Source organism: Phodopus roborovskii, unplaced genomic scaffold, assembly GCF_943737965.1.
Source record: "Phodopus roborovskii unplaced genomic scaffold, PHOROB, whole genome shotgun sequence".
Classification (NCBI taxonomy): Eukaryota; Metazoa; Chordata; class Mammalia; order Rodentia; family Cricetidae; genus Phodopus; species Phodopus roborovskii.
Window position 1 is genome coordinate 3,489,649 of NW_026126602.1, and position 27,153 is coordinate 3,516,801.

The window sequence follows — 27,153 nt, forward strand, 5'->3', positions numbered from 1 at the left end:
TGAGGGTGCTGGAACTAAGTCCCTCCTGTGGTAAGTCAAGGCAGGCAGAATAGCTGGGTTAAGTAAGGTTTGAAAGATCTAGAATTTTATATGTCACCCCAGGAAAGAAAAGCAATGTCCAAATAAATGTTTGAACAACACCTATTGTCTTACATTTTTGGTTGTGAGCCTAGTCTTTAACGGCTAAGCCATCTCTCCAGCCCTATGCCCCTATTCTCAATAGGTCAAGCTTCACATTTAACAAAGAGAAGGATCAGAGCCCTCACTCTGGGGACCGTCTCATGTGAATGGTAAAGGCAGACACGTAGGTATATTCAGGGATGCACACACAAAAGTACCATCAAGGCACAGGAGAGATAGTTCCTATAGATGGGTGAGACATATCATATAGATATAGTTTATGATAGCAAACGTAATTGCTAAATTAAGGGACATTGACCTTTAAAAAAGCATATGTTAACAATGAAATGAAGGCGCTGAACATTTAGCAAGCATTCCTGACAGGATTTTGAACAGGAACCTCTCTGAGAGATTTTGGCTCTGCCTAGGTGATAGGTGCATGCTACCTTTACCCCACATGTGGACTCATTCCAGACAGTTCACTGAAGCCCCACAGGTATCTTTTAACTTCACCACAAGGCCCGGTTAAAAGGCTGTGCTCCACAGTCGTTCAGCTTTAAACAGAGCAGTGTGCCCTCAGGGTAAAACTCAGAGAAAGAGACAGATGAAACAGGACTCACTGAAAACAAGCAGGTGAATCAAGAAACCCCACAGCTAAAGCCTATAAAATTTCAGGGCTGGAGTTGCAGCTCAGTGGTAACATGCTTGCCTAGTGGGTACAAGACCCTGGGTGAGATCTCTGCATGGGAGTGAGGGAAGGAAGGAGGATGCAGGGACGGGAGGAAGGAGAGGAGAGAGGGTGAGAAGGAAGGAAGGGAGGGAGGGAGGGAGAGAGGGAGGGAGGAAGGAAAAAGTTTCTAAATGTTGCCTGATGGAATGGCTTAGCCAGTAAAGGTGCCTGGTGTCAAGCCCAGCAACCTGAGCTCAATCCCAGAACCTACATAATGGAAGGGAAGAAGTGATTTCTGCAAGTTGTCCACTGACTTCCATGCATAATCTGTGGCACACATGTAAGTACACACACACACACAGACACATACACACACATGCAAACACACACACAAGTAAATATAAGAAAAAAATTAGAAAAAAAGTAATTCATCTTATTTCCTGTAAAACATACCAAACTTAGATTCTAATCTCAAAGATCTCCTATGTGAATCTATTTTGTCCTTTATTTATTTAACCTAGGCAGTCAGAGGATGATTGGATCTGCAGTTTGAAACTGTGTTTCTGTAGGAGAAACAGGAGAGATCTAAGCTCCCAGAGAACTGGATATGAAATAAGAAACAGGGACCACAGACAAATGATGTATCCCTGTTCATTCTCCTCCCAAGTCTGGACTGGACATCTCTCAACTTTGCTAAATTAGGTGTCACTCATGTACATATGCCTTGGCTTCCTGGGGTTGTCCTAGCATCCTGCATCCTGGTGCAGCAAGTCTGTATCCCTCCCCAATACTGCCTGTCAATCACCAGAGGGGCTTACTTACCTTTCTTTGATTGACATGGTTTTGCTGGGTGAATCCAGGAAAGTCTCTCCCACTGGCACTTTGACCTCTCCTGTAGCAAACATGGCACAGGGGTTCTTGAAGAGCTTCTCTGCTAGCTGTTCAGAGGAATCCTGCTGCTTCCAGGACCCTGAGGTTGCCGTCTGAATAGATGCTTTCCCAGAAGCCAGCTCTGTCTGCTCAGAAGAAGGCTCTCCAAACTCTGCTGCTGGAGAAGAGAGTGAGCACAGTCAGCATCACTCCCCCAGCAAGCACCTTCCCAGCTGTTCACGGCCCCACAGTGCAGCAGCACCCGAGTCAGTATCACTCCCCCAGAAAGCATCTTTCCAGCTGCACACCCAAATCAGACTGTGGGTTCATGGCAGGCTACCCAGGCCATTGAGGTTCATGAAGATTTGTAGTGCAACTTGCTGAGAGAAACAGCTAGCTTGTGTAAGCTGTGTTGCACAATGGAATTGACCTCTCTTATACAGTACTCCTCATTTCTAGTGCATTGCACTTACAACCCAAGCCCATCTCAGCATACATGCTATCAAGGTGTGTGAATGGAAGCTGCCTGGTCTACACCAGGCACCAAACTGTATGGTCAGAATGCATGCAGAGTCTGGAAAGCATACTGGTTCAAGTCCTTAATCCCTGTGCTGCCTGGGTGCAGGATTTTTGTGCCATCAACTTAATAAAAGGGGCCAGCCAGCTAAGGAGCTCAGAAGGCTACTGTGTGAGTTAATGTCACCGGTTACCCGAAACCCTTATCAAGGGCTCTTAAGAGCTGCAGCCAATTTGCTGTTGTAGACTGTCAGTTCACTGACTGCATCAGGTTCAAGGAGAAGAGAGGTCTGGGGAGAGGAGGATGACTCACTGAACTTCGATCCATTCTAGTGATAAACCCTCTCTTGGTGTAGTGAACAGGAACCAACAGGACCACACACAGCAAGTCCATCAGACCACAGAACCCTTAGGAAGCCAGAAGCCGCATGACCTTACCTTTGAGTGAGAACTTTCTCATGACAGTCTCCACATCTACGTCCTCCTCTGAGGTCTGCTTGTCCTTCAGGTCTAGATTCTCTTGCAAACTGCTTTTAGCAGTGGAAGATTCCTTCAGCTCATCGTCAAGGTGACAGACAGGAGGATTACCTAGTTCTAAGCTTCCCCTCCTTAGAATGGCGTGCTTAGGCTCCTTCTGGCCATCGCTCTCTCTGACTTTGCCAAGGATGGGGTAGGAGGGCTCGGCTTCCTCCTCAAAGGCTCTGTATGATTGAACAGCACTGTCTACCGCAGTCAGAGTGCTCTTGCTTTCTGTCTCTCCAGACTCCCCCAGCATTCCTTTGCTCCCACTGGGCTCTGCCAAAGGCCGCCAGGCTTGTGGTTTCAGAATGCTTTTTACTGGAGAGTCTGCATTTTCCACGGGAGAAGGAAACTTATAGTCAGTGGTACTCGCACCATCGTCAGCAGACGGCTTCGTCCGAAGGTCCCCTGCATATGTTGGAGCAACTGCAGAGGCCATGGTAGAAACAGATGTGTTCACAGTGGGGGAGAAAGAGATGAGCTTCCCACTCTGCACCTGGAAGGATACAGTTTAGGGGCATCATCATCTGGGAACTGGCACGGGTGGGCATAATACACCTGTAGCACAGCTTCCCAATTCATCTTACTGGAAAACCTAATCACAAACAAACCTTCCGGGGAAGCAGCTTGCCCCTTCCAAAATGGACTCATTCCAAGCAAGTTATGAAAACAACAAGAAAAGCAAACTTGGGTATGGTTCTTCCCTAGGGATAAGAAGGTAAAGTCACGTATAAGTTCACCTATTGACCCTGTCCCAAAAGCAGTACTGTGGTGCTGTATTCAGATAACACACACACACACACACACACACACACACACACACACACACACACACACACACACACACACACACACCTCACACTAGAGTTGGATCTCACACACTCACCTGTTCCACCTCTCCAAGTGTGACCGGCTGAGTTTGATACCTTGCGTTCATCCTTCTCTGTCGCACATCTATTCTGTTTCTGGTGGAAATGGCTTTGGAGACTGGCTGGGACAATTTGTTAAACAAGGCCAATTTCTCTGCTAAGCTCAGAGTGGAGGAATCAGGTTCGCCTGGTTCAGCAGACTCTCTGCCCTCATTTGCCTGGCCCCTGGCTAAAGCCTTTTGGTGAGCCTGTAACCTAGAGGGAGGGAAGGAAAATTCAGTCATCTAGACAAAAGCAGACAAAAGCCCACTATAATTCATTTGTTAACTGTCCTAAGAATGTCACTTATTTTTTGGAAAGGGTTGGTTTTCCCTATATGGAATTGGGAGAGGGGCAGGCAACTGTTTAGCTAGTAAACAAGACAGTGAGAAGCAAGCAGGGTCAGCTTGGAATACCAGCACCACCAGTTCTAGGACAGGCAGACCTTTAGCTCTGAATCATTTCTATAAAGGAAATTTCCTGTTGAAGGAACCAATGTCAGCCTGGATCTAGCTTCCTACAGAGAAATCTCAGATGGTTCCTATCATAGGGACTAAAGGTAAAGACAGAAAGTCATTACCTGGGTCAAACATCCTCTACAGATGCAGCTGGGGAGGTGGTACCCTCATTTTGAATGGTTAGGAACAATATGGTCTCCTGACCGAGACATACTCTGCAAAGTAGGGGTTTGTTTGCCAAATGTGTGGTTTTTAAATATACTTCTCTCCAAGGTTTCTACCAATTTCAGAAGTTACTTACATTTAATTTCAAGTTATTAAACATCCCCCAAACCCTGACTGGGACTACAGAGGCAGAGCAGTGGTAGTAAAGCTCCTGCTTAGCTTGTGCAAAGCCCTGGGTTCAATACTCAGTCCCACAAAACAACAACAACAATAGTAGTAACAATAGCTTCCACTCATTAGGGAGAGGAGGCTTCCAGCCCAGGAGATCAGCCCGAATCCCAGAAGGTCTCCAAGACAATATTGACTCTGCCTCGGCAACACTCCCTTCTACTAAGGGTACTCAGCCTTTACTCCATTAATCACTGACCCCAGGCAGTCCTAGACCAGAGGCCAGTCTCTGTCTCCAGATATATCATGAGGGCAGTGAACGAGAGGGTGAGCGAGCGAGGTTGCCTGAGGACTGGAACCTTCCAGGGATTCAAGAGTACAAACTGAGAGGGCCAAAAAAAAATCTTTCTCAAGACAGCCCTGCTTTTGGATTACGCCAGTTTACTTTAGCTCTGTTATGTTACATCTCTGAGTCTTACTTTTAGCTTGTGTGTTTTGGCTCATCACAGTTAAGACAAAGGGGATATTTATGTGGTTTAAGAACATAATTTTTAAAAACACCACAATTTAAAGCTGAATCCCATTGTGTCTACAACCAGTCCTTAAATCTAATGGCACTGCCTCTCCTGTCTTCAAATTAGTAAAAAGGAGTATTTGGTTTTAGTATGGATTTATGAGTATACATATTCAAAAATAATTAGATCTTATCAACATTTCAATATCCATGTTAATGCTCCATTTTTAAATTAGTCTTTAACTGTAAGTGTTTTAGAAGAAAACTAAAGATTTTATGTTAAAAAAGATGCATAAGTGAGTTAGTATGATCCTAGTATCAACACAGGAAGCAGGCAGATGGACTTCAAGTTTCTCACACAGTCATGAAATTAACGGTACCTCGCACTATGACAGGACAAAACATCAAACATTTCAGGGACACTCACTGCACTGACTTGTTTGTCAAACAAATGAAAGGCATTCAAGGCTTCCAGATGCATCTGCTGCCCAGCACCTTGGCGCTGGGTGCTACATGCAGCTATGTGTGTCCGGTACCTGGCAGGCTGCACAGTGCTTCTAGCTACAGTGGGGCTAGGAAGTCTCGCCATTACAGGGTGGGTGACCCCAGAACACGAAGCAGGGATAGGTTCACTTTAAAAGCAATGGCCAAAGGAGGAGCATTCATGAGGAGAGAGAAGAAAAGAGGCATTAAGGAAGGCATAGCTGCAAATCCAGAAATGCAAAAACCAAATATTTTACCAAAAATATTTGCTAAACACTTTGAGGGCAAACACATCACAAAAGGACTTGGGAAAGCAATACAGACAGAGGGAACAAGAGGCAGAGGCTGTCCAGAGTAAATGGGACAAGCAGAGGCGTAGGACTGAAAAGGAGTCAACTTAGAACAAACAGCCTCATTTAACGAAGTCATTTCAAAAGCTAGTGTCAACCACAGCCAGTCAGGGGATTCCAGCCACAGTTTAGAATGGTCTTCTCAGTATAGTTTTTAGAAGCACCGGTGGCCCTGTCAATCAATAAACTCATCAAAGTAGACCCACTGAGCCATGCCAGCCCATTACTTCCCCCTCCCTGATTGCTTTGCTTCCACACGGATGGCTGTTTCACAGTGTTTACCAGCCAGTCCAAGAAATTACTTTTTAAACCAATGGATATGCCAGTAGATAGATGTGCCTGTCTATGAACATATCGAGAAAACAACGAGCCTAGGAGAAAACAACGAGCCTAGGCTGGGATGTAGCTGGGTGGTAGAGCACTTGTCCAGCATGCACAGAGGGTGTGAACCCCAGGATTGTTACAATCAAAGTGAAGGCTGGCAACCTCACAGCAGGTTCCAATAGCAAGCCTGCAGACAGAGGTTCTTGGGGATGTCAACACCCCACAGAAATGTTTTTTCAAAACAAATAAGTAGTCTCAGTTGTCTGGAGCTGTTAACTTTGTATGAACCAGTCAAGGCAATTTGAGCACACCTGAGCAAACTGCCCAAATGCAGGCCTCCTGTGGTTTGCAAAGTGTTCAACTGCCAATTAGTTTTTAGACACTTTGGTGATGGTTTAAAAAACAACACAAATGCTTATCTCTTAGAGGTATGCACTAAAATATTTAAGGCTGAAATGTCTGGGATGTGGTTGAAGATAATGCATTTGGAGACAGACTACCTAGGGGCTGATAGCCATGAAGCTGGGGTTCACTATAGTTCACCCCCTTTCATGTTTTATATTTTCGTTGTGCAAGATCAAACACAAGGGCATAAATGCTTCAGAGGTAACCCCAGGAACTACATCCCATTACTGCTAAACAGCAGAAAAATCAAAACAAAAAATAAGTATAAAACATGTTCCTCTCTACGGCTCCCTTTAAATATGTCAGCACAGGCCAGGCTAAGAACTTCCCCAGAGACGCACGTGGCTGCGATGACCACTTCCTCCGTGGTGATGGGCTGGGTGTGAGAGCGGTCCTGTAGGCGGCGCAGCCTTTGCTCCACAGCCGAGTTTCTGGAACGTCTCTTTGGGACGTTGTGTTCATCAAATGATTTCTCCATTTCCTGCAGTTAGAAAACATCGTAGAATCCCCGTGAATTCAAAGAAACAACAACAACAAGGTGATTGCTGCTCTTCTGAAGGCTCCATAGGAGGGACACCAAGGAGAGGACCCTGCCTGCCATCAGAGTGAACACTCCGGCCTGGAGCAGCTGGGTGGCCAAACCTGTCAAAGCAGACCCTGAAGCCTGGTTCTAGATGGTCTGTGTTAAAGCCTTAGTCCCCAGCTTGTTACTGGTGGAGCAGAAGAGGCGGGGCTGAGAGGAAGGCCACCCCCACCCCCAAAGATCCCAGAATCCTGCCACTTCCTCTCTTTTACGTTCTTGCCAGCAGGTGATGAGCAGCTTCCTCCACCATCTGACACCCCTGTGAGAGAGCACTGCCTCATCACAGGACCAAAGCAGGCGGGCCGGCTATCGTAGAGCAGAACCTCTGAAGTACTGTGCCAAGATAAACTTTTCCTTTTTAGAAGATGTGATAGTCTCAGCTATTCTGTTCCAGTAAAGGGACACTGACTAACTAGGCACAGGAAGAGAGCAACAGGTATGAAAGACAGGAGGACACTGAAGCTCCCAGGAGTGTGTGAAGTTCCTCGGCAGGAATTAGGGTTTCTAAGCAAACCATCTGGCACACCTTACCCTGAAAAGCAGTCTCTTGGCAGCGACACTCAGCTTGGCCCGTTCATCTACCTTTTCTTCATCTGTAAAAAACCACCAGAGAAAAATTGACCATCATTTGAAAGCACAGGCATCCTCTTTAAAATGCTTTTCAAGACTGACCTGGCAATCCCTCGAATCCAAGAGGAGGTGAACTGACTTCACAAATGAGAAGTCTCACCTCACGAGGAGCTCATGCTTTCTCATCGCAATTCAAACCAAAATGTGTCCAGACGATGATGTTTTTTGTAAGAGTCTGACTAAGAGGATGTAAGAAGGGACCTTAGGAACAGACTGCCTTGCAGTCACCAGTGAAATCCTCTTCTGTAATCACAGTGGCTATTTCCTATTGCTCACTGAACAAGCCTCTTGATTTCTAGTGGAAGGCTAATCTGAAATTTTCACCTAGGGTTCACAGCAAGGCATTTTGGAAGAAAACAAGAACCTGATAGGCTCTGGTTTCATCTCCTGAAAATCCCAAATCTTAGGTCTTAAATCTAATCTGGACAAGTTGTGGAGGAATAACATGAAAAGAGATACTTGCCCTCAACCATTGGCACCTCTGAACCCGAAGGGTACCTAGGAGAGACAGGAACAGATAATGACGATGATTAGTGGTAGGCACACCAGCTACACTTGAAACACGCTACAAGTGAACTATCTTAAAGACTTGGCTGGGACCACAGACAGTTGTTAGCTGACACTGTGGAGCATGTACACACAACCCAGCCTGGTGCACACTGTGTGAAGAAAAAGTACTGACAAGAAGTTATTACGTGGGACTAAGGGCACATTTCTGGTGAACCTTATGATTTCTATACATTAGCATATGATGGCATCATACAAAGATATCATGGAAATATAAAGCATGAGCTGTTTATAAGATGAATATAAAATCCCTTATGCCCAATGGCGGATGCTCAATTCAGAGCCTGGTTTAATGAAAGTACTGACTGAAGAAAAGTGTTTCTCCTCACCTGATCTGTGGGCAGTTCAACACTGTAGAGGATATCAGGTAGAAACAAGTGACATTCTTTGGAAATACATTTCCATAAATAAAACAAGTATCCTTACGGCTGAGATGGAATAATCCTGGAATCCTATGCAAAGAGCATCAGGCCCAGCAGGGTAGTGAGAACCCCAGTGCTTGAGTTGCTGCAAGTATACACACATGCCTACCTATCCGACTCCTTTCGCTCTGCTGAAGTTATAGGTTGAGTTCTAAATCGCTCAGAAGTTTTCCTATTTTCACCAGGAGAAAGATAGCGCCTTGGTTTCCGGGACCCTCTCTCCCGTTCGGTGGGCAAGCCAATTCCTTCAGCTGATCTCTCAACCCGGGATTGGCTTTTAGGACCACAAAACATCGAGTGCAAAACAGGGAGAAGAAGAGAAAAGGGGAGAGGGAGAGGGACAGGGAGAGGGAGAGACACAGAGAGAGAGAGAGAGAGAGAGAGAACAGAGGAAAGGCTTATGCATCTCAGTGAAAGACACAGTGCTAGGTTCTACATGCTGCTACCATGCGCATCACATCTGCAGGTGGAACATTCCAGAGGCCCAACCCTCCAGATCCCAATTAGTAGGCAGAAGCAGAATGGTAGTGTATGAGCCATTTCCTGTACACTCTGCCCTGCACACACTTGTGAGCTAAGCTAACAGGACACACCACGGGTGGAGAAGTGAATTGTCTGCCAAAGACGTGCAAGTGACATATCGGAAGGATGTTGGGAACATCACCTACAGTTCAGGTTTCTTGCTGGCTCTGGCTGACTCCAGAAACACACTTCGGAGCTGGGTGACGGAGACTCTGGTGTCCAGCATGCTAGCTTCTGCACCAGGCCCTTCTGCCCTGGAACTCTGCAGCTCCAGCTCCTGGTTTAGGGCTGCATCCTTGTGTCTGGGGGCTTGGAGCTGGGGGGGACCCGTATAATCCGACAGGGAGCGGGCCAGGACTTTGCGCTTTTTTGGAGAGGCCTCTTTTGTGTGACTGGTCAATGTGGCATCTTGGTATACAGGACCACTCTGAACATAAAGAACCATTTCACTCCGGCCAGTTCTCTGAGTGGGCTGGTGTTGAATTCGCCGTTCCCTTGTAGGTTCTGCAGCGATGGAGCGAACAGTGGACTCATCTAAATCTTCATTATCAGGGGGGTCTTCGTGGCTTCTCACCAGCCTGTCATCTTGCAAGGCCAAGAGTGGTTTGGGGCTCCTCTCCAAAGTTTCAGGGGCTTTTGATTCACAAATACTCAGCCCTGGAGCATCCCTTGACCCACCTTCTAGAATCTTCAAGGTAGTAGATTTTATGACACTTGGGGTGGTTGAATCTACCCAATCGCATTCAGATGTGCTTTCTGGCGTGTCCACGGTCACCAGCTTTACGGCATGAACAGGGTCAGCTGGCAGGACACAGCTTCGGCTTGGCCGTAGTGAGCTCACTACCTTGCTGGTGACCCTATCGAAGGCGGAGCTTTCTGAATGGATAGACAGGAAATGCGCAGGTCCTGGCGGCTGCCTCCTCTGAGTTAAGGACTCTGAGGTGAGTTCAGGGCTGCTGCGCGCACTTTCCTCTTTCACCAATTTTTCTCTAACTTTAACTCTTAAGAAAAAAATAGGATTTATGTTGTGATGTGTAAATCACCGAAGGGGAAGGAAGCATGCACAGACCATGGATGGCCTTGGAGCCAATGCAGAGAGCACAATGTGTGGAAATGCATTTGGGCATTGAACACAGACACCTAGTGCTTGCCAGTTAAATGGAGTGAAATCTCCAAATTTGCATTCATATTCTAGTGTGGGCCAAAAGTCTCCCTGCCCAGTTAAGTTGAGAGTCACATGCTGTTTGTTCTGAGAGAAAATGGGCTCATTCTAATGAACTATCTAGCACCCCAGAACGCTGCATTCATACATACCACTGTAAGCATTAGTGTACAGGAGGCAATGCCTAGGTCAGGACTCTGTACCAGTCCAGACCCAGGTGTGGTCTGGCGGGGGGGCTGGGAAGGCTGGCTGCGACAAGGGAAACACATACTTTAGGAGGAGACACAGCCACTTACTGCCCACTGGATATGTGGGCATTTGTGATTACTTCCGCTTCCAACTGAGCTACATTACTTAGTTACTTCTTGAAGCACTATGTACATACTCCCAGGCTTTGGCTGCTAAGCTGACTATGTCATCTGAACCCAAGACACGGCCAGGCCAGTTTGGATGTCATTACTCACAAGCACACCACCACAGGAATGTTAGGAAGAAGGCATTTGTTAAGCGAATTGTGAGCCTTTAGCTCCCTCCCATTGATGCTGCTCTTTCAGTAAAAACTAACTTAAGGAAGGATTGGTTTTTTTTTTTGTTTGTTTGTTTCTGATTTTTAAATCTTTGACAGCAAAACTGAAAAAGATGTCAAAAGTTACTGACAGTCCCCATCTCTACAGAAGCCAGCTAACCAAGAACCCTGGCTGGGGGACCTTACCTGCCCTTCCCAGACCTCAGTGCTCTCTGCCTTTAAAATGAAAACTGGGCTGGGTAGGGAGTCAGGATGCTGCCTTGAATGTGTGAATTTGGTCCCCACCACAGAGGAAGAAAAGACTAGTGACATAAGGTAAGGAGGTTTTTGTAGAACACATGCCTTCCTACTTAGCAAAGATGACACTCGACAGCATAAGCACCCATTATGCGACATTTTGAAAGACCGCTTGGTGTAGTGCAAATGGGAAACCATTGACCTGAGATGGATTGCTGACCAGGTCCAACTCTCAGAAAGTACACACAGCTTTGGGGATAGGAGGAGGGATTCCTTGGGAAAAATGTAAAAGTCTCATTTCACTTAGGTGAGTGAGCAAAAGTGACTGCTTCTCATATACACATTATAGAATGCTTAGGCTCTATCCAATTCATACAATATGCTTTGTTTTCAAAGAGCCACCAGCACACCTCCTTGAGGAAACACCAGACACACATAAAGGTAGTTACTGTGGGTGTTTGGAAAAAGCACTCAGAGCTGTTGCTTCTCTGAGACGAGGCGGCAGGGGAGGACACTGCTCGAAGACTGAGCTGCAGTCAGACTCCGCTGTGCTATGCATGCTCCTTATCTGAAGCCATCTCAAGAGAACAACATCTCAGTCAGAAACTCAATACATGGGACCTTTGTCTGGCCAGTGACTTGCTCATTCTTAATTTTTCCGCCTCTTCTATCATGAAATGATGGAAGTATCTGCTATTAGGCCACATGCCCTACATTTAATCATTGAAAACTAGTGATTTAGAAACAAGCAAACTGAAGCCGGTGCAGAAAAGGGATGTGGGCAGGGTAGGATGGCCTGGAGGAGGTGCTCATTACTGCCCCCTGTTGGCCAGTTCTGAAGTGAGTTGGCGAGACAGTGAGCAAGCAAGCAAGGTAGTGTGTGAAGACAGAGACAAGTGAACCAGGAAGGAGAAAAAGTGTCAATGTGGACAGGGCAACCTGGAGACACGCATGACAAGGAAGCAGCTTATTTTTGAAAGCATGGTTTTCAGAGGCATTGCAAAGAGGGAGAGGAGCACGAGCGTCAGTTAAGTGTGGCAGAGCAAGGAGAGGTGACGGGAGTAGGAAGACATTCACCATGCATCAGCCACACACTTCCAACCTGGGATGTACCTGGAAGGCCAGTTGATAAGTGAAGGTGTATCCCCTTCGGCATCTTTTTGCAGAAACCACTCATGGGTGGCCTTCCCTGTACTACCATGCACAAGAAACAAAACTTCAGGACATTGCAATTAAAATGCTGATGCCCACGCCCACATCATTTTACTATAAGCAAAACCCAAAGGTTGCTTTTAGTTAAGATGCTCAAGCTGGCTATTGAAAAGACATACTGTACAAGGTGCCTTTAGAGTTTACATTTCTTGGAATTTTTTGGTCATTTGGCTCACCATGGAAAACAAGAAGTGAAAAATAAATAAATCTAAGGTCACTAGAGAAAATGGGTTTTAGTCACTGACATGAGTCTGTTGTAGTCATACTCTACACTTATGAGAAGTTGGAATTAACATACAAGGCAACTTAACTTCCGTAAGTTTCACTGAGGCACACAGGCAAACAGACAAATGTAAAAAGTGTCCATGCAAACAGATACACACCAAACGAAGGAATAAAAGAAACTTGGTGAGAGTGACTCTTACACATTTCCCTTGTTACAATGTCAATTTGTAACCCGGGTCAACAATCAGACAAATGTTTATTTAACTCCTATTAGGTATAAAGTACAGCATTAAAGACTATGAGAGGTAAAACAGGCAACAGAGCGAAAAGGGCTTCATCCTAATCATGAAAATTCTTGTATACCATTAAGATAGCATACCACCACAACAGACAAAGTTATTAACCCATTAGGTATAAAGACAGCATTAAAGCAGAGAGGAAAACAGGGAAAAGAGGGAAAGGGGCTCCAATCCTACTGACGAACCAATAAGATAGCATCCAACTACACAATCAGACAAATGTTTATTTAACTCCTATTAGGTATAAAGTACAGCATTAAAGACTATGAGAGGTAAAACAGGCAACAGAGTGAAAAGGGCTTCATCCTAATCATGAAAATTCTTGTATCCCATTAAGATAGCATCCAACTTACACATTTGCCCCTTAACACCCAGATACAATGCAAGGCAAAATATATCAGAGTCATTACGAACAAGCTGAGATACTTTTGATAAAAACTATAGGCATGGAAAGCCTGCTAATTTAAAGTAGCTACAGGAAGAATAACCATACCACAGACTGTGTCTTCTTACGATTTAAAAAGAAAACACGGAAAGCCTCCCCTGAATTCATGCAATAGCCATGGATGAACTTGAATGGCTGTTACTCTTTCCTCAACCTTCCCAGTCCAGGGATTACAGGCATGAACCACCACTGCACAAACCACTTCATGCTGTGCTGGGGATTGAACCCAGGCTTTATGTGCACTAGACAAGCACTCTACCAACTGAGCTTCATTCTCCAGACTTAAATTTTATTTGGGGGACTTTGGGAGACTCTGTCTTGCAGAGGCCACCTCCACTGGGAAAGGACTGTGGAGTCACTGGGGGCAGAACAAGGAAGCAGTAACTCTGGATCAATGGATTAGCCTTTGAATGTGGTTGGCCAGTGGAGATCTGTATGCCCAGGAAGAACTTCCCATCTGTAGCCAGCCAGAGCTACCCAGTGAGACACTGTTTCAAAAGTAAAAGAAAATAAACAAAACCTTGGTGACAGCAAAGGCTCACCAGCTCTGATTATAGAAGGGTGGCCGGATTCTGTCACATCGTTCAGTTTAGTCAACTGATGAGTCACCTATGTGAGAGACTGCTGCTTTGCACACAAGTGTGGGTACAGCAATGGTCAGAACCCAAAGCTAGATTAGCTCTGAGAAGTAACATAGATGAGGCAGGCCATCAAACACTGGCACTGTAGCAGGTAAGAAAGATATGTATGGCTGTAGCCCCAGCCCTCCGGAGGCCAAAATAGGTAGGTCTCTACAAGGTCTCAAGGTCAGCCTGATCTACACAGGGACTGTTACCCTGTCTCGGGGCAAGGGGTATGATTTACTTGTGCCCAGGTACCCAAGGCCAGCCCTGTTCAGACTATAAGTCACCAAAGGTTAACTCTTCTAAGGTCAAGTTTCAGCTCTGCTCTCCACGACATGTCCACTTCTGGGTTCAAGCCACTAAGGACATAATCTGGGAGACAAAGTGCTGGAGAGGGACTGGGGAGCTGTGGTGAGGAGGTAATGAACAAAACTCTCCCAGAGTGTCAGCTCTGAGAATAGGTTGTCAAGTTGAATTTCCTTCTCCTTTTTAGTTACACAACACACATAGGTGACAGCTGATGCTCAGGCACATGGCCTCTGGGGACCCCAGGATGGGAGCGTCTGCATTTCCCCTCATAGAAAGATAAGCATGCACTTCTTTCCGTCTGCCTGTCTGTCTGTCAATAAGAAAATAAGTGCTGCATAAAGGATTAAACAAGAGTTTGGGATTTAGGACTTTGTTAGGAGCAGGAGTCCGTATTTCTTAAGGCTGAGCAATCCACAGGATTATCTACCACACTGATAATAATATTTCTGGTTAAAGGTATTGGCACTTTTGTTTCCAAACTCACCCTTGCCAAATTCACAAGCAATAGATTATCTTGGGAATAGCCTTCTTCAGATGATGTAAAACTTAAAATTCCAAGGGTTTGGAAAGATCTGAACAGTGAGGCTGGGCCTCAATTCCCAAGCACGGGATGAGATGAGCTAAGGACCCTACAACATCCATCCCTCTATCCAACATTTAATTAGAAAACCTTCTCAATCATTTTAAGGAATACTAACAACTTCTAAAACAAATATATATTGCCCCAAACTGTTATTTCATTAGTAATATTTCACATTGTTCCCACACAAGGAAATAACATTAAACAGTTGTCATAAGAAAATCTGAGATTAGGTTCTTCATTTTCTTGGATGGACCTATTTTTTATTCTAGGTCAGCACATGCTGAGTTTCTTTGTTCTGCACACGAATCATGTGAAGAGGGTCAGCTGGCAAAGCAGCTAGGTAGGTAACGGTATTTGCCACCAAGCTTGACCTGAGTTTAATCACCAGGTCCCACATGGTAGGAGAGAACAGACTCCTGCAAGTTGTCCTTTGACCTTTCACAAGCACAACACACTGCGCTACAAATGCACACATTCACACATATGCATACACAATAAAAAATTAAATGTAATAGTAAAAAATATGTACATGATTTCCTTTTATATAATTAGCTAAACAGAACACAGCACCCCTATTAAATGAAATGTGCACTTCTAGGCAAGACACCCCTCTTTAAAATATGAGGGGATGGGTTACTCTCTTTCTCAGCATCAAGTACTTTGGTTCTAAGGCTGAACAAATGGCTTCAAAAGATCTCCTTATGGAATCTAATTATCTCAGAGGCTGGTATCTAAGCATCTGGGTCCACATGACAGGCTTGGGGCTTCTAAAATGTTAGCACCTGAAATGTTTGCCGTGGTTGCATCATTACCAGGTAAGAGGGAGTAGATGTTTACTACTATATTCCAGTGAACGTAACAAAAGATGCTCCCAACATGTACTTAAAAACAATAAGTACATGTTCATATATGTGTGTATACATATATCCATGTGTCACACACAACTGTTTCCCCTGAGTAAATTTACGTGACTCCAGGTTCCCAGCCTTTCTGAACACTCATAAAGCTGTTGCTTGTTTGAATTGAAGAGGGTGGCCAGCTTCTAGCTCTGTGTAGAACTTGTTGGGATACTGTATAAATTACAGTGAGTGGGGAAGGTGGAGACCTCTGAGATAGCCAAGGCAGAACAAACAGTCAGGGCTTACCTGGCACGGGCCTCCGTGGGCACTGGCAGGTCACTGGGGGCTGGCTGTTGCAGTGGTGAGTTGTACATCTGCTTTGGGGACCTTGGCACTTCAGGGAAGGAGGTGCCTCGTTCAGAAAAGAAGGCAGGGGAACCATCTTCTGCAACTGGGGGCTCTTGGACTCGCCGCTGGTTCTCCAAGTTGAGTAGTAGCTCCTGGTCAGACATGTTGCTCCCCAGAGAGGCGCGGTCCTGGGACTCTATCAAGCTGGTCCTGGGACCTGGCTCTGCCCTGGAGTGCAAAGAACTGATATCCTTGCTCGGTTCTTCCTGCTTGTCACCTTTTCCTCGTCTCTCACCTGCATCTGGGTCCTTCCGAGACTTGGAATATCGAGACAAGTATTCCGAGTCAGCTTCAGGGTCCAGGGTCAGCCCATACTTTTCTGCCAGCTGTCGCCTCCTCTCTGCTTTGTACCTTGCGATCCTTTCTGCTTTGGACTCCAGACTGTGGGTATCCATGGAGCTTGAACTATGGATGCCCGAGGTTTCTGAACAGTACTTAGATGGAGTTTGTTTTTCTAAGGAAGACCCAGGAGTGTCTTCCTCTTCATTAGAGCGCCCTACAAGAAGACCGCAGGATAAAACATAGCAGGCTAAGCACAGTCCACCGTGTAACATGCAGAGCCCTCCACACTGCCCAGCGCTCACAGAGCTCCCAGTCTGAAGGTCTCATCTCACCTAGGCTGGCTGATGGAAGGAGCCTGGTATTTTCCAGGAAAAGTGGGAAAGCAGAGAGCCACATGGCATCTGATCCCCACACTCTCCCAGGGCCCTCTAGCCTCAAATTTATTTCCCCTTTATTTATTTTTATGTTTCGTTTCTGAGTTTAATACTTCATATGAGGCCAAAGGGCAAGTTCAGATTCTTCTAGAAAAGACAGTAGACACAAGAACATTTATTGAGTTAACAAGAGATGGGCTGTGGTTTCACAATATCAGAGTGGTATCTGCACTTAAAGATGTTGTTTTTCTCAGTGCCCACACACATGCAAACACATACACACACACACACACACATCAAAATGTTGAATTATTTATGAAAGAATTTGAGACCTTTCAGTCACTTGCTAGGCTGTGAAATCAATTTCTACGTTGCTCGAAGTAATACTGACTCATTCATCATTTGGAGATTTCTTTATCTGTTTTTTAAGTTCACTTGAATGAAACACGTGCCTATATTTTCAAGTTTCCAATGACTTCTTTTGAATTAGAACAAGATTAACCAGAATTTACTTTGGGGTTGGTATGAAATGGAAAGAGGAGTATGTCTTTTACTCTCCTCTTGGCTAGCTTGATTCCTAATACCTTAATAAATAATTCTTTCTTGGTTATGCATGCCTATAACACCAGCACATGGTTGAAATAGGATGACAGTGAGTTTAAGCCAGTGTAGGCTACACAACTTATGTCTAAAGACAAACCTTAATTCCCTCACTGTATTTGATGGTTAAATTAAATGCTATATGGGTGAAGACATTATGTACGCAAGGGTTTCTTTCTGGGTGTGGATTCTGGGTATAGATTCTTGGCTTTTCATGTAGTTCCCGATCAGAAGCCACCAATACCAGCAACCTGTGGCATTATGCTTTGAGACCAGGAGCCCCCTCTGAAGAGGAAATGGGAAAACAATAGCTAGGAAAAGCAGCACTTCAGAGCCTGGGTCCAGGCTGGGAAGCTCAGTCCTGATTGTATTGTTCCCTCTGGGGTCAGGCCAGGTGATTAACATCCATAACAGTGACTAAGTCCAGTCACGCTCAGCGTGTTGCAAATCAATATGCAATATATTTACACACATGAAAATAGAAGGCCTGTCTCACGAATCCTGAGAGTAGTAACAAGTATTTTACTAATAGTCCTTGACAGCAGATTCTGAGCTGAGACACGAGAGTATGGAGAAATGGCCACCGTGTGTGCCTCTGATGGGCCCCTATGTAAAGGGGCCTGGTAAACTTAAGAAACCACACAATGACTGCTGTTGGTTGTGATGCTTAACATGCATTGTCAACTAGACTAGATTTGGAGTATTTTTTTAGAGGTTTGACTGAGAAGGGAACATTTTCCCTGACGTGTGCGGGTGCGGTACCACTTCACTGAATTTAAAAAAAAAAAAAAAGGTGAAAAATAAACAAGTGAGGGGAGCAGCTGACTGTGGGTGAATGTGACCAGTTGCTTCTGACTCCCCTTGCCACGCCTTCCCTGTCATGATGGACTGTCACCTCAAACTGAGTCAAAGTCAGCTTTTCCTCCCTTTAGCTGCTTTGGTTGGCCTCTTTATTTTGGTGTCAGGCATTTCATTCTCCAGTGCCACAGGATCAGGCAGGTGAAGGTGTGACATGACAAGCACCCCATCTAGCATGTTCACATACTCACCAGTGTGAGGGCTGGCAGGGTCTGTGGCGCGCATGTATCTGGGTGTGTCTTCCTCCAGCAGTCGGTGAGTCACTAGCCCTGTGCAGCTCTGCAACAGGATGGGCTGGGGGTCATTTTCTATTCCTTCTAAGCGCCTGGCAATTCTTTCTTTTCTGCAAAGTCGGCCAAAGAAAAACACAGTGAGTGTGGAAAATGATACTAAGGGACAAATTAATCACTGCTGTGATAAATGTCTTTACCCACCAGTGGAGTGACACAAGTATTACCTTTTCATCTCTAAAAAGTCTTTTCTCTTTGGCTCGAAGATTTTTCTTAATTCCGCAACTACAACAGAGCAGAAAAGAACAAAAAACGGTGTGGCGTTTGGTGGTTTTGTGCTTGTTTCATTCACTGATGCAGCACATTAGAGAAGACTCAAATGCACACAACCCTGCCAGCTTCCGGCTCCCTTGAAGTTAGTTTTCAGGTAGGAAGGGAGACACTAAATAAGTAAGTGTGTGCACACCGCCCCCTGCACACGCATCACAATTTAGGCTAACAAGTAAACTTATGCAGGCTAAGACTGGGTCACAGGAGGCTTAACCGACAAGGCCTCTTTAGTAAGGTTGTTTTTTGTTTGTTTGTTTTGCTTATCAGGGCTCCCAGTGTCCATCTTATCTTAAATTTTGTTATGTTTATTGATGCATCTGAAGCTTTTATCTTGAAAAACTTTTGCAAAGTACATTCCATCAGCCCCCGTAGTGTCATCTGCAAGCTCCTAGCATGCATACACAGCCACTCTTACTTCACCCTGTCATTTAATCTGTAAGCATCTGTCAGTACATGACTATGCTTCCTTTAACCACAGCTGAAATCAGGTCCCAAGACTCTGCTAGAGCTTTGCTGGAAGGAAGTGGTAACATTTGCTTCCACCCTATAATCTAGGAGGATGGTGTGATTCTCCTAGACTCACTGGGAAGCCAGGAAAAATGCTTTGCTGTGGCTGAAGGTTCTAGCAGGACATTAACTACAGGGCAGACCGAGATGACAAGCAATTGCTTCTTTGGAGAGGTGGCCAAAGTTGGCAGAGAACGGCTCTTAATCTGTCTCTATCTTCACTATATCAATTCTTAAGAGGGCTTAAAGGCAAGGAGTTAGCAGAAAAAAGAGGGAAGGGCCAACGGACCACCAGGACAGAAGGAGAATCTATCAGGACTTGGGGAGGAGCTAGCAGGAAAGGCTGACTCATAGGAGAAATGCAATGAAGGGGCAATTAAGACATGGTATCTAATTAATTAGTAACTATTGTTGAAGTCGGGTATGTACTTTTTAATGACTATCTGTCTTAAAACTTTTGCTGTGGGGGTAGAGGTATGGCTCAGCTGTTAAGAGACCTAAGTTCTATTCCCAGCACCCACATGGAGGCTCACAACCATCTGTAACTCCAGTTTCTGCAGTAAATGATGCCTTCTTCTGACCTTTGCAAGCATAAGGCACACATGTGGTGCACATACGTACATAAAGAAAAAACACTCAAGGTACACATGAAAAAAAACTAGACACACATATGATGTACATACATATATGCAGGAAAAAAACTAACATTAATCCTAACCCTAACCCTTTAAACTCTTATATTTTTGGTTGTGAACCTAGCCTTTAATGGCTGAGCCATCTCTCCAGCACTCTTTAAACTCTTTCAACAATTTTCATGTGATTTCAGACTTAGAAGCTCTGCAAAGCACCATTTGTGATATGCTAACATTTTACTATGTTGTTTTACTTCTTTTTCCCTTTCCGTGGATACTTTCATTATACTCTCAAGCCACTTAAGAGCAAGCTGCAGTCTATCTCTTTATCCTAAGATCCTCCAATATGAATTCCCTATAATAATGTTTCCTAAAGTTAGAGTCAATTGACTGAATGTTGTGCCCTAACTGAAATTCCTAAATGGCACAGGTTCCATATACTAGTCAACACAGTCCAGCTATTAGCAACCATAGGCGGTCTAATTTCCATAGAAGGAAAATTTTTATCTATATGTTTACAAATGCATTGATTTTGATTAAACAAAATTATCCATTTTACAGCTACTGTCATGGGCTCTTTTGAGTAATTCTGAATGGTCCTTCTGCATCCATGAGTCTTTTGCCATTTCTAATAAGAGTTCATGGGTCAATTTTCACTTATGGCCTTTAAGGGAACTGGAGAGAGGGTTCTCCCATTCATGTGCCTATTTGCCAGACATTCTTTGTAAGAAGAATATGACCACCAGTATTCAGGATAATTTGGCCTTCCAAGGGTTTGTCTTGGGAAATAGAATTAGTTCTTCACCCACTCTGAGAGACTAGAGATTTTTGGTAAAGACAGCGCTTAACTTAGTTTGTCTCAAACTCAAGTATGGCAGGAGCTTGGATAGAAAAGTCAGTGGTAGTGTACTGCCAAGACCTGCTTCCTCCCTGTCCTGGGATAGCCTGAGAGCATAGTCCTGACTGGGGTGATTTAAACACTGCTGTGACTGCATACGAGGGTGCCAATAGAAGGAAGGAAGTAACCACCAAACGAGAGGACTCAGGGAAGGGTGATGGTTCAAGGGTATGAGGTTTCTTCTGGAATAGTGAAGACGCTGTAATATTGATTACAGTGATGGGCACACAATTGTGTGAAAGTGTCAGGAGCCAATGACACATGCTGTTTACATGGATAAACTGTGTGCTGGCTGCATGCTCTATATTTTAATGATAATGTTAGAGACATGATGTTCCTCTACTTCTTAATTTTAAAATGGAATGTCTACTTAATATTATGTTTACATAGGCCAAGACTTATTTTTATCTAAGTATACATTTATCATGTGTGTTTGTCTGTGTGTTTGTAGGTTCACATGTGCCATGGTTTCTGTGTATGGGGCCAGAGGACAGCTTTGGGGGCCAGTTCTCTCCTTCTCCAGATTTGGTGGCAGGAGTTGAAGTATCTCAGTGGCCTTTCTGTTCCCTTCATCAACAAGAATGTTGATGATATGATGAGTCCAAGAGAGAAAAGAGACAGCCATCTTAATGTTCCCTTTTACAGAAGCAGAAACCTTTCATTAAGTGAACAAAGTGGCATCCTCAAACTTAAAAACACACATAACATTCTATGTTGTTGAAATAAAATAGTGCTGGAATACAGCTAGTGCAGTGCTTGTCTGAAAGCCCAAGTACAAGACAATGAACAAACAACACAAAAACAAGGCCCAGATTAGTAATCTATTCCTTTGTCAGCATTATACTGCTAAGAGCCAACAGGCAGAATATTGACAGATCCTGCTGAGAATGGCAGTGTTTTCTAATACACCGTCCCCAAATCAAGGACATCAGAATGAAGGCATGAAGAAGCCTGGGGTCTGGGTATGACCGAGGTGGGGCTTGGGAATTTTTTTTGAGGTGCTGTAGAGTGTTGGGGGATATTTTGATTGCACTGTGACACTTGGAGATTATTAAATAAATAACAGTTAAATAAAGTTTACCTTGAATCAGAGGGAGGGGACAGAGCCAGCAACTAGTTGAGGGCATCAATTTGGATAGAGAAGACACATAGGCAGGGACTAGAGCTTGAGCTGACATTTGGTTTGGGGACAAGGGAAGAGACTCATCTCTTATGGTGTCTCCAGCCAAAAAAAGTTAGCTAGTTGCTAGTGAACCTCTCGGAGCTAGCAGGTTTTCATCCTTCAGCCTTTGACTCCTGAGTCTAAAACCCAGCTTTTGATTCCTGAGTCTTACTGATAAATAGAATGATAGAGATTTAGTTTAAACCTATGTACTGTGCCTGCAGCAAAGCCAGGGAGCAGGACTAGAAGCCCCACCAGGTTACAGCCTGAGTAGCTGGTGAGATGCTGACTACAGGGCCATAGGGCCACAGACAATAATAAAATCTCAGTAGATTAATATGCAGCCACTAAGCTGACAGCAAGACATCAGTAGAAGACAAAAACCTTATGAGTTTAGGAACACGAATTTACTTAGTACATATGGTTAAACACTTGGGTTTGGAAAAGCTACTTATTTTCATAATCAGCTGTATGAAATTTTGGAAAGAACTGGTCAATAACCTTTTATGTTTTCAATATGTTTTGATAGTTGAAATTACAGGTTTTAGGAACCGACAACTCTCCCTGTCTCCTGACCATACCGTTGCCCAGAGGAATTGGGGCAGAGAAGTCGGAAGAGGGAGGCTTCCACTGGCAAGGAATGACCTGTGTTTTCCAAGTAGATCTGTGCCTTATCAGGCAACATTTGTCAGTTACAGCAGAACCAAACTTTTCACTTTTACACTTAGTTTTGATCATAATCCTAGACGTTAAACACACCTTTATCTCAGATGAAACTGGGCACCTTTGTCCTTTACAAAGACCCTGAACAGCTTGAAGGAGTATTTCATCCCATGCCAGAGCATATAGCCACCCAGGGATAAATCCTTTACAGCATAACCCTGCCATGAACACATGGAGCCATTTGCCTTCCTGAACAATCAAGGAGAATGTGAGTTTGCGCTTCCCGAGGAAGCAGTACCGCGATAGCCAGCCGGGTTTTCCACAGTGTCAGGCTCTTGTTCTCAAACTATGGGCACAGCCTCCAGTCTTTCGGAGTTAGGCTCCACATTCACGTAACTCTCAGTGTGGCATACTGGTCATCTTTTGCTGTGATCATACGTATACACACACACAGAAAAGAAAGTGGCAGGCTGAGTGTCAGCACTGACCCAGTTTCAGATGCCTACTGGAAATCTTGGGGCACATTTCCCCCAGATGGGGGCAATGGTGCTACAATTCTAGCCACTCTTCATATGAAATCTTATCTATAGCCTCGTAACTCTCCATACTATTCCTTCGGTGCAATACACAATAAAATATGCATTTCACCTGATACGGAAAAACTGAATCATGCTTTGTTAAGTTCTGCTCTTAGGCCATGCCTTGGAACTTTTTCAAGTGCCCATCCTTAGAAGACTCTGAGGCATATCATCTGCTTAGCATCTTGGGATACATTCCAGGTCGTCCCTGTGCCTTTGAAACTGGATTTGCTTTCTATTAAAAGAAAATGTCTTCTGATCTAATTTCTCTTAAACCCCTTTCCCCTTTCAGAGCATGGCAGGGGAGGGGACCACAAAAAAAACAAAAAAACAAAACAAACAAACAAACAAAAAAAACAAAAACAAAACAAAACAAAACCAAAAAACCAAAAAACCTGTTCTTCCCTTAACTCGATCATTCTAAAGGGTTCCATTGCTCTGTTTGGATACAGATATTTTGGATCCAAGTGATCATTCCTCATGCTACAGTTATTGTTGGGAAGTAATGAACAGGCCATGTTCAAGTCCTGTCAGAGGCAAAAGCAGAGTGGGCCAGTTTAGAGCAGGTGCAGGTAGCTTACTTAACACATGTGTACCTGTTACCAGTGGAAAGCATAACACAAAACAGACGACCGTTGAGGCCACTCGGATGGCCCAGTGGTCAGAGCTCAATCCTCAGGACCCACATGCAGGAAGAACTAAGTTCACCTCCATAGGGTTGTCCCTTTATTTCCAAATGCATTATCTGGAACACACACACTGATACACACACAAATGAATAAGTGTAATAAGATACTTAAAACTTCAAAAGATGTCTGAAAGTATCCAGCAGTTAGCTCTGTTGCCTACAAGAAAGCCAGACCACTGATAACTTTAGTCCTAGTACTTGGGAGGCAAAGATAGGTGGAACCCTATGAGTTCAAGGACAGCCAGGCTATATAGTGAGATCCTAGTTCAGAAAAATAAATAAATAAAAGGCTACAAGCTTCTGAGCATAAATCCCATATAGTGGGAAGAAGCAGGGAGGAAAAGTGAACAGCACTGGGGGGGGGAATGGGGGGTATATAGAGAAGGATGGGAACCTAGGAGACCAGCTGACCAAATGCCTTTTAGAGAAAGTTAGCTTGATTTTTTTAAATTCAATTTTATATTTTTAATTAACATTTTTCATATATTTTGATCATTTTCCTTCTGCCAACTCTTCCCAGATTCCCCCCCACTTCCCTACCCACCCAACTTTCTCTCTCTCTTTTTCTAAAAGCATATGAATATTTTGCCAGCATGTATGTTTGTGCACCATGATGATGCCTGGTGCCTACATAGGTCAGAAGAGGGTACTAGATCCCCAGGACCTGGAGCTACATACAGTTGTGAGCCAACACAAGGGTGCTGGGAAGCAAACCCAAGTCCTCTGCCAGAACAAGCGCTCTCAACCACTGCTGAGTCATGTCTCCAGCTCCCTAACAATCTTTCCCCTGGAGACAGAGTTGTACTTGTTGCCCAGGTGCCACCCAACCTGGATTATGTGGTGCTGGGGATCAAAGCCAGGTTTCCTGCATGCTAGGCAAATACTCTACCAACTGAACTACATTCCAAGCCCCCTCAGGAAGGCTAAAGGCCAAAGAGAGAATGGGGTCTCTGTGCTCTTTCTCCTCCTCTTCATTCTGCCTTCAGCAGCAACTGGTGGGAAGAATAAACCCCAGGAAGATGGGGGTGCAAAATTCAGGAAAGGAGTAAGCTAATGAGAATCCTTCAGTGCAAGTGTCATGGAGAGTTGTGCCATTTAGAGAAGGTCTTACCTTTAGGGAGTGCAGCTAGACACTTGGCATCAAGGCCTCTCCTGTGGTTGGCAGGCTCTTCTTTATCATCAAAGCAAAGCTCTTTCTGAAAGCTAAAAGTTATTCCATTAATACAGCATTAAATCAAGATGCAAAATAGGAAAAACACTAATGATAAAAACCATGCTGTCATTCAAACATAAGTACACATTTTATACTGGTGAATTTCTCCATTTATTTATATTTACGTTAATATGATAATGTGTGTATATATGTTCAACTATGTGATTACACTGGTATTCGTGGCTGCTAGGTGTGTGTGGTGGAAAAAAATATAGCCAGACCTGTGCATTGTATCTTTCTATTCAGACTGGTAACACCCTTTTGATCCCAGAACAACTGAGTATGTTAGGTTTACACACCCAACCTTCTTGGGCTACAACCTCTGCCTCAGAAGGCCAGTATCTTACGGAGGAAGTCTGGATGCTTTTTCCAGTGATAAATTATAGTAATATGACATGTGCTTTCAAACTACTTAATAGCAGCATGGGCAAAAGGGAGAAAAGGCCTGTGAAAACTTGTAAGTGAAAGGGGAGACTAGTAAAGGAATGGAGTGTGTCCTATCTCTTCCCTGTATACTAACCCTAACTCCAGCTACAATCCCCACAACTCCACAAGACTCCAGGTCTGCACAACTTGGAAGAGTCTAAATGCCTGATCAATGCCCACCTGCTTTGTATTTGTTGCTGCAGTTTGAATATTTCTACCAGGGATGGTTTCTTGCTAATTACCATAAGGTAAATTAGAAGACAAGGAAGGCAAAACCCTGCTGCCTCATAATTTAGTATTTTTTTTTTCTTTTTGCTGTATTTCTTGTATGCTACAGACCCTTCAGCCACTGGCACATTTTACATTTGGTGTCCTGCCAGGAAGGCTACTGTAGTCAGTTTACATGGAATGATAGCAATGGCTTATTTAACTCCAATGTCCCATTGAGTCAAGGTCACCAAAGTGTTTGACTTCCAATTTATACTTTTCTTACCCTTGGATAAAAAGTGCCTCCTTCCTCTCTCCTTATCTTTATTTTTCTTATTTATTACCTTTATTACAGTTAAGATAACCTGCGAGGGGAAGGTTAGGGAATGAGCCCAAGGTGCCATTAAACCATGCCATAGACACGAACCACGGGCAACTCAAACAATACATTTGAGTATTACTACACTTGTTAACTGTTATCCTGAGTCATGGTTCTAATTCACTTTATACTTAGATGACCAGAGATTTTCCTGTATAGTGTGTTTATAAGATCCACTCTGCAATTTTGAATGCAGATTCAAGTTCTTTGGAGCAAAGTGTCAGAGCCACGATAGATTAGGGACAAGAGCATCTGAGGGGAAGTTGGGCTGGCATGGGGGTTGGCTCCTCCTAGCACAATGATGTACAGGTTTCGACCCAAGCCTGAGTGCATGAGGGATGGCTGTGCACCTGTGCTTAGTATTGTCTGACTGTGTGTGGACAGTGGCCTACACGGAAGGACCCAATGCAGCTACCTTGTGTGGCACACTCCATCACGGTTGCACTATCTTACATCAGCAATGTGCTACAGGGTCTGAGCACAGCAGGTAAATCAGATGGGCACCCATAAGGCTCCAAGGACAAGGAAATTGTCACCAAGAACTCACAAGGACAGGTGGGTGGATGCAGAGATGGAAGTGAGAAAAATGACAGGAGGAATAAGGCTAAGCTTTTTCTTAAAAAGCCAAAAGCTCCCTGATAAACAGATTCAAAAGCTTAGAGGTAAATGAGAGGAAAAGAAAGCAACTCCCAGGAACAGCGTGGTGTAGAGAGGAGTCACTATTGCCTGGGAATACTGTTCAGTAAGCTTGCTTTATACAGAAAGACACACAGACAGATGCATGCACATACACCTTTTGGAAATGAACCTGGTACTTTGCACAAGCTAGGTAGAAGCTGTACCACTGAGTCATGCCACCAGCTCTTGCTATAACTAAATAACATCCTGGGCAAAAACATACTGCCAAGCAAACTCGTGGGTTAGAAATGTAAGAGCCCAGGGGCTGCCGTGCATGAAGTTCACTGGGAAGCGTTTGCCTAGCATGTGTGAGGGCCTGGGTTCTTTCTATTCCCAGGTCTTCAGAAGGAAACAAGGAGGGATCTAAGGGATTATCTTAAAAGCCA

At 44.4% G+C, this 27,153-nt stretch overlaps 1 protein-coding gene across 1 annotated transcript in view; it reads right to left on the reverse strand.

Annotated features, from left to right (window-relative positions):
* The window catches only part of Svil (supervillin), a 128,056-nt gene that overhangs the window by 47,718 nt on the left and 53,185 nt on the right, over nt 1-27,153 (reverse strand). Inside the window, exons 3-13 of the mRNA XM_051205737.1 lie at nt 24,976-25,067; nt 18,634-18,691; nt 18,368-18,519; nt 15,961-16,558; nt 8,147-8,181; nt 7,585-7,646; nt 6,812-6,951; nt 5,445-5,540; nt 3,582-3,819; nt 2,615-3,191; nt 1,613-1,838 (exon numbers count right to left, since the gene is read on the reverse strand). Of these exons, the coding sequence (XP_051061694.1) occupies nt 1,613-1,838; nt 2,615-3,191; nt 3,582-3,819; nt 5,445-5,540; nt 6,812-6,951; nt 7,585-7,646; nt 8,147-8,181; nt 15,961-16,558; nt 18,368-18,519; nt 18,634-18,691; nt 24,976-25,067 (2,274 nt within the window). The remainder of the gene's footprint in view (nt 1-1,612; nt 1,839-2,614; nt 3,192-3,581; nt 3,820-5,444; nt 5,541-6,811; nt 6,952-7,584; nt 7,647-8,146; nt 8,182-15,960; nt 16,559-18,367; nt 18,520-18,633; nt 18,692-24,975; nt 25,068-27,153) is intronic.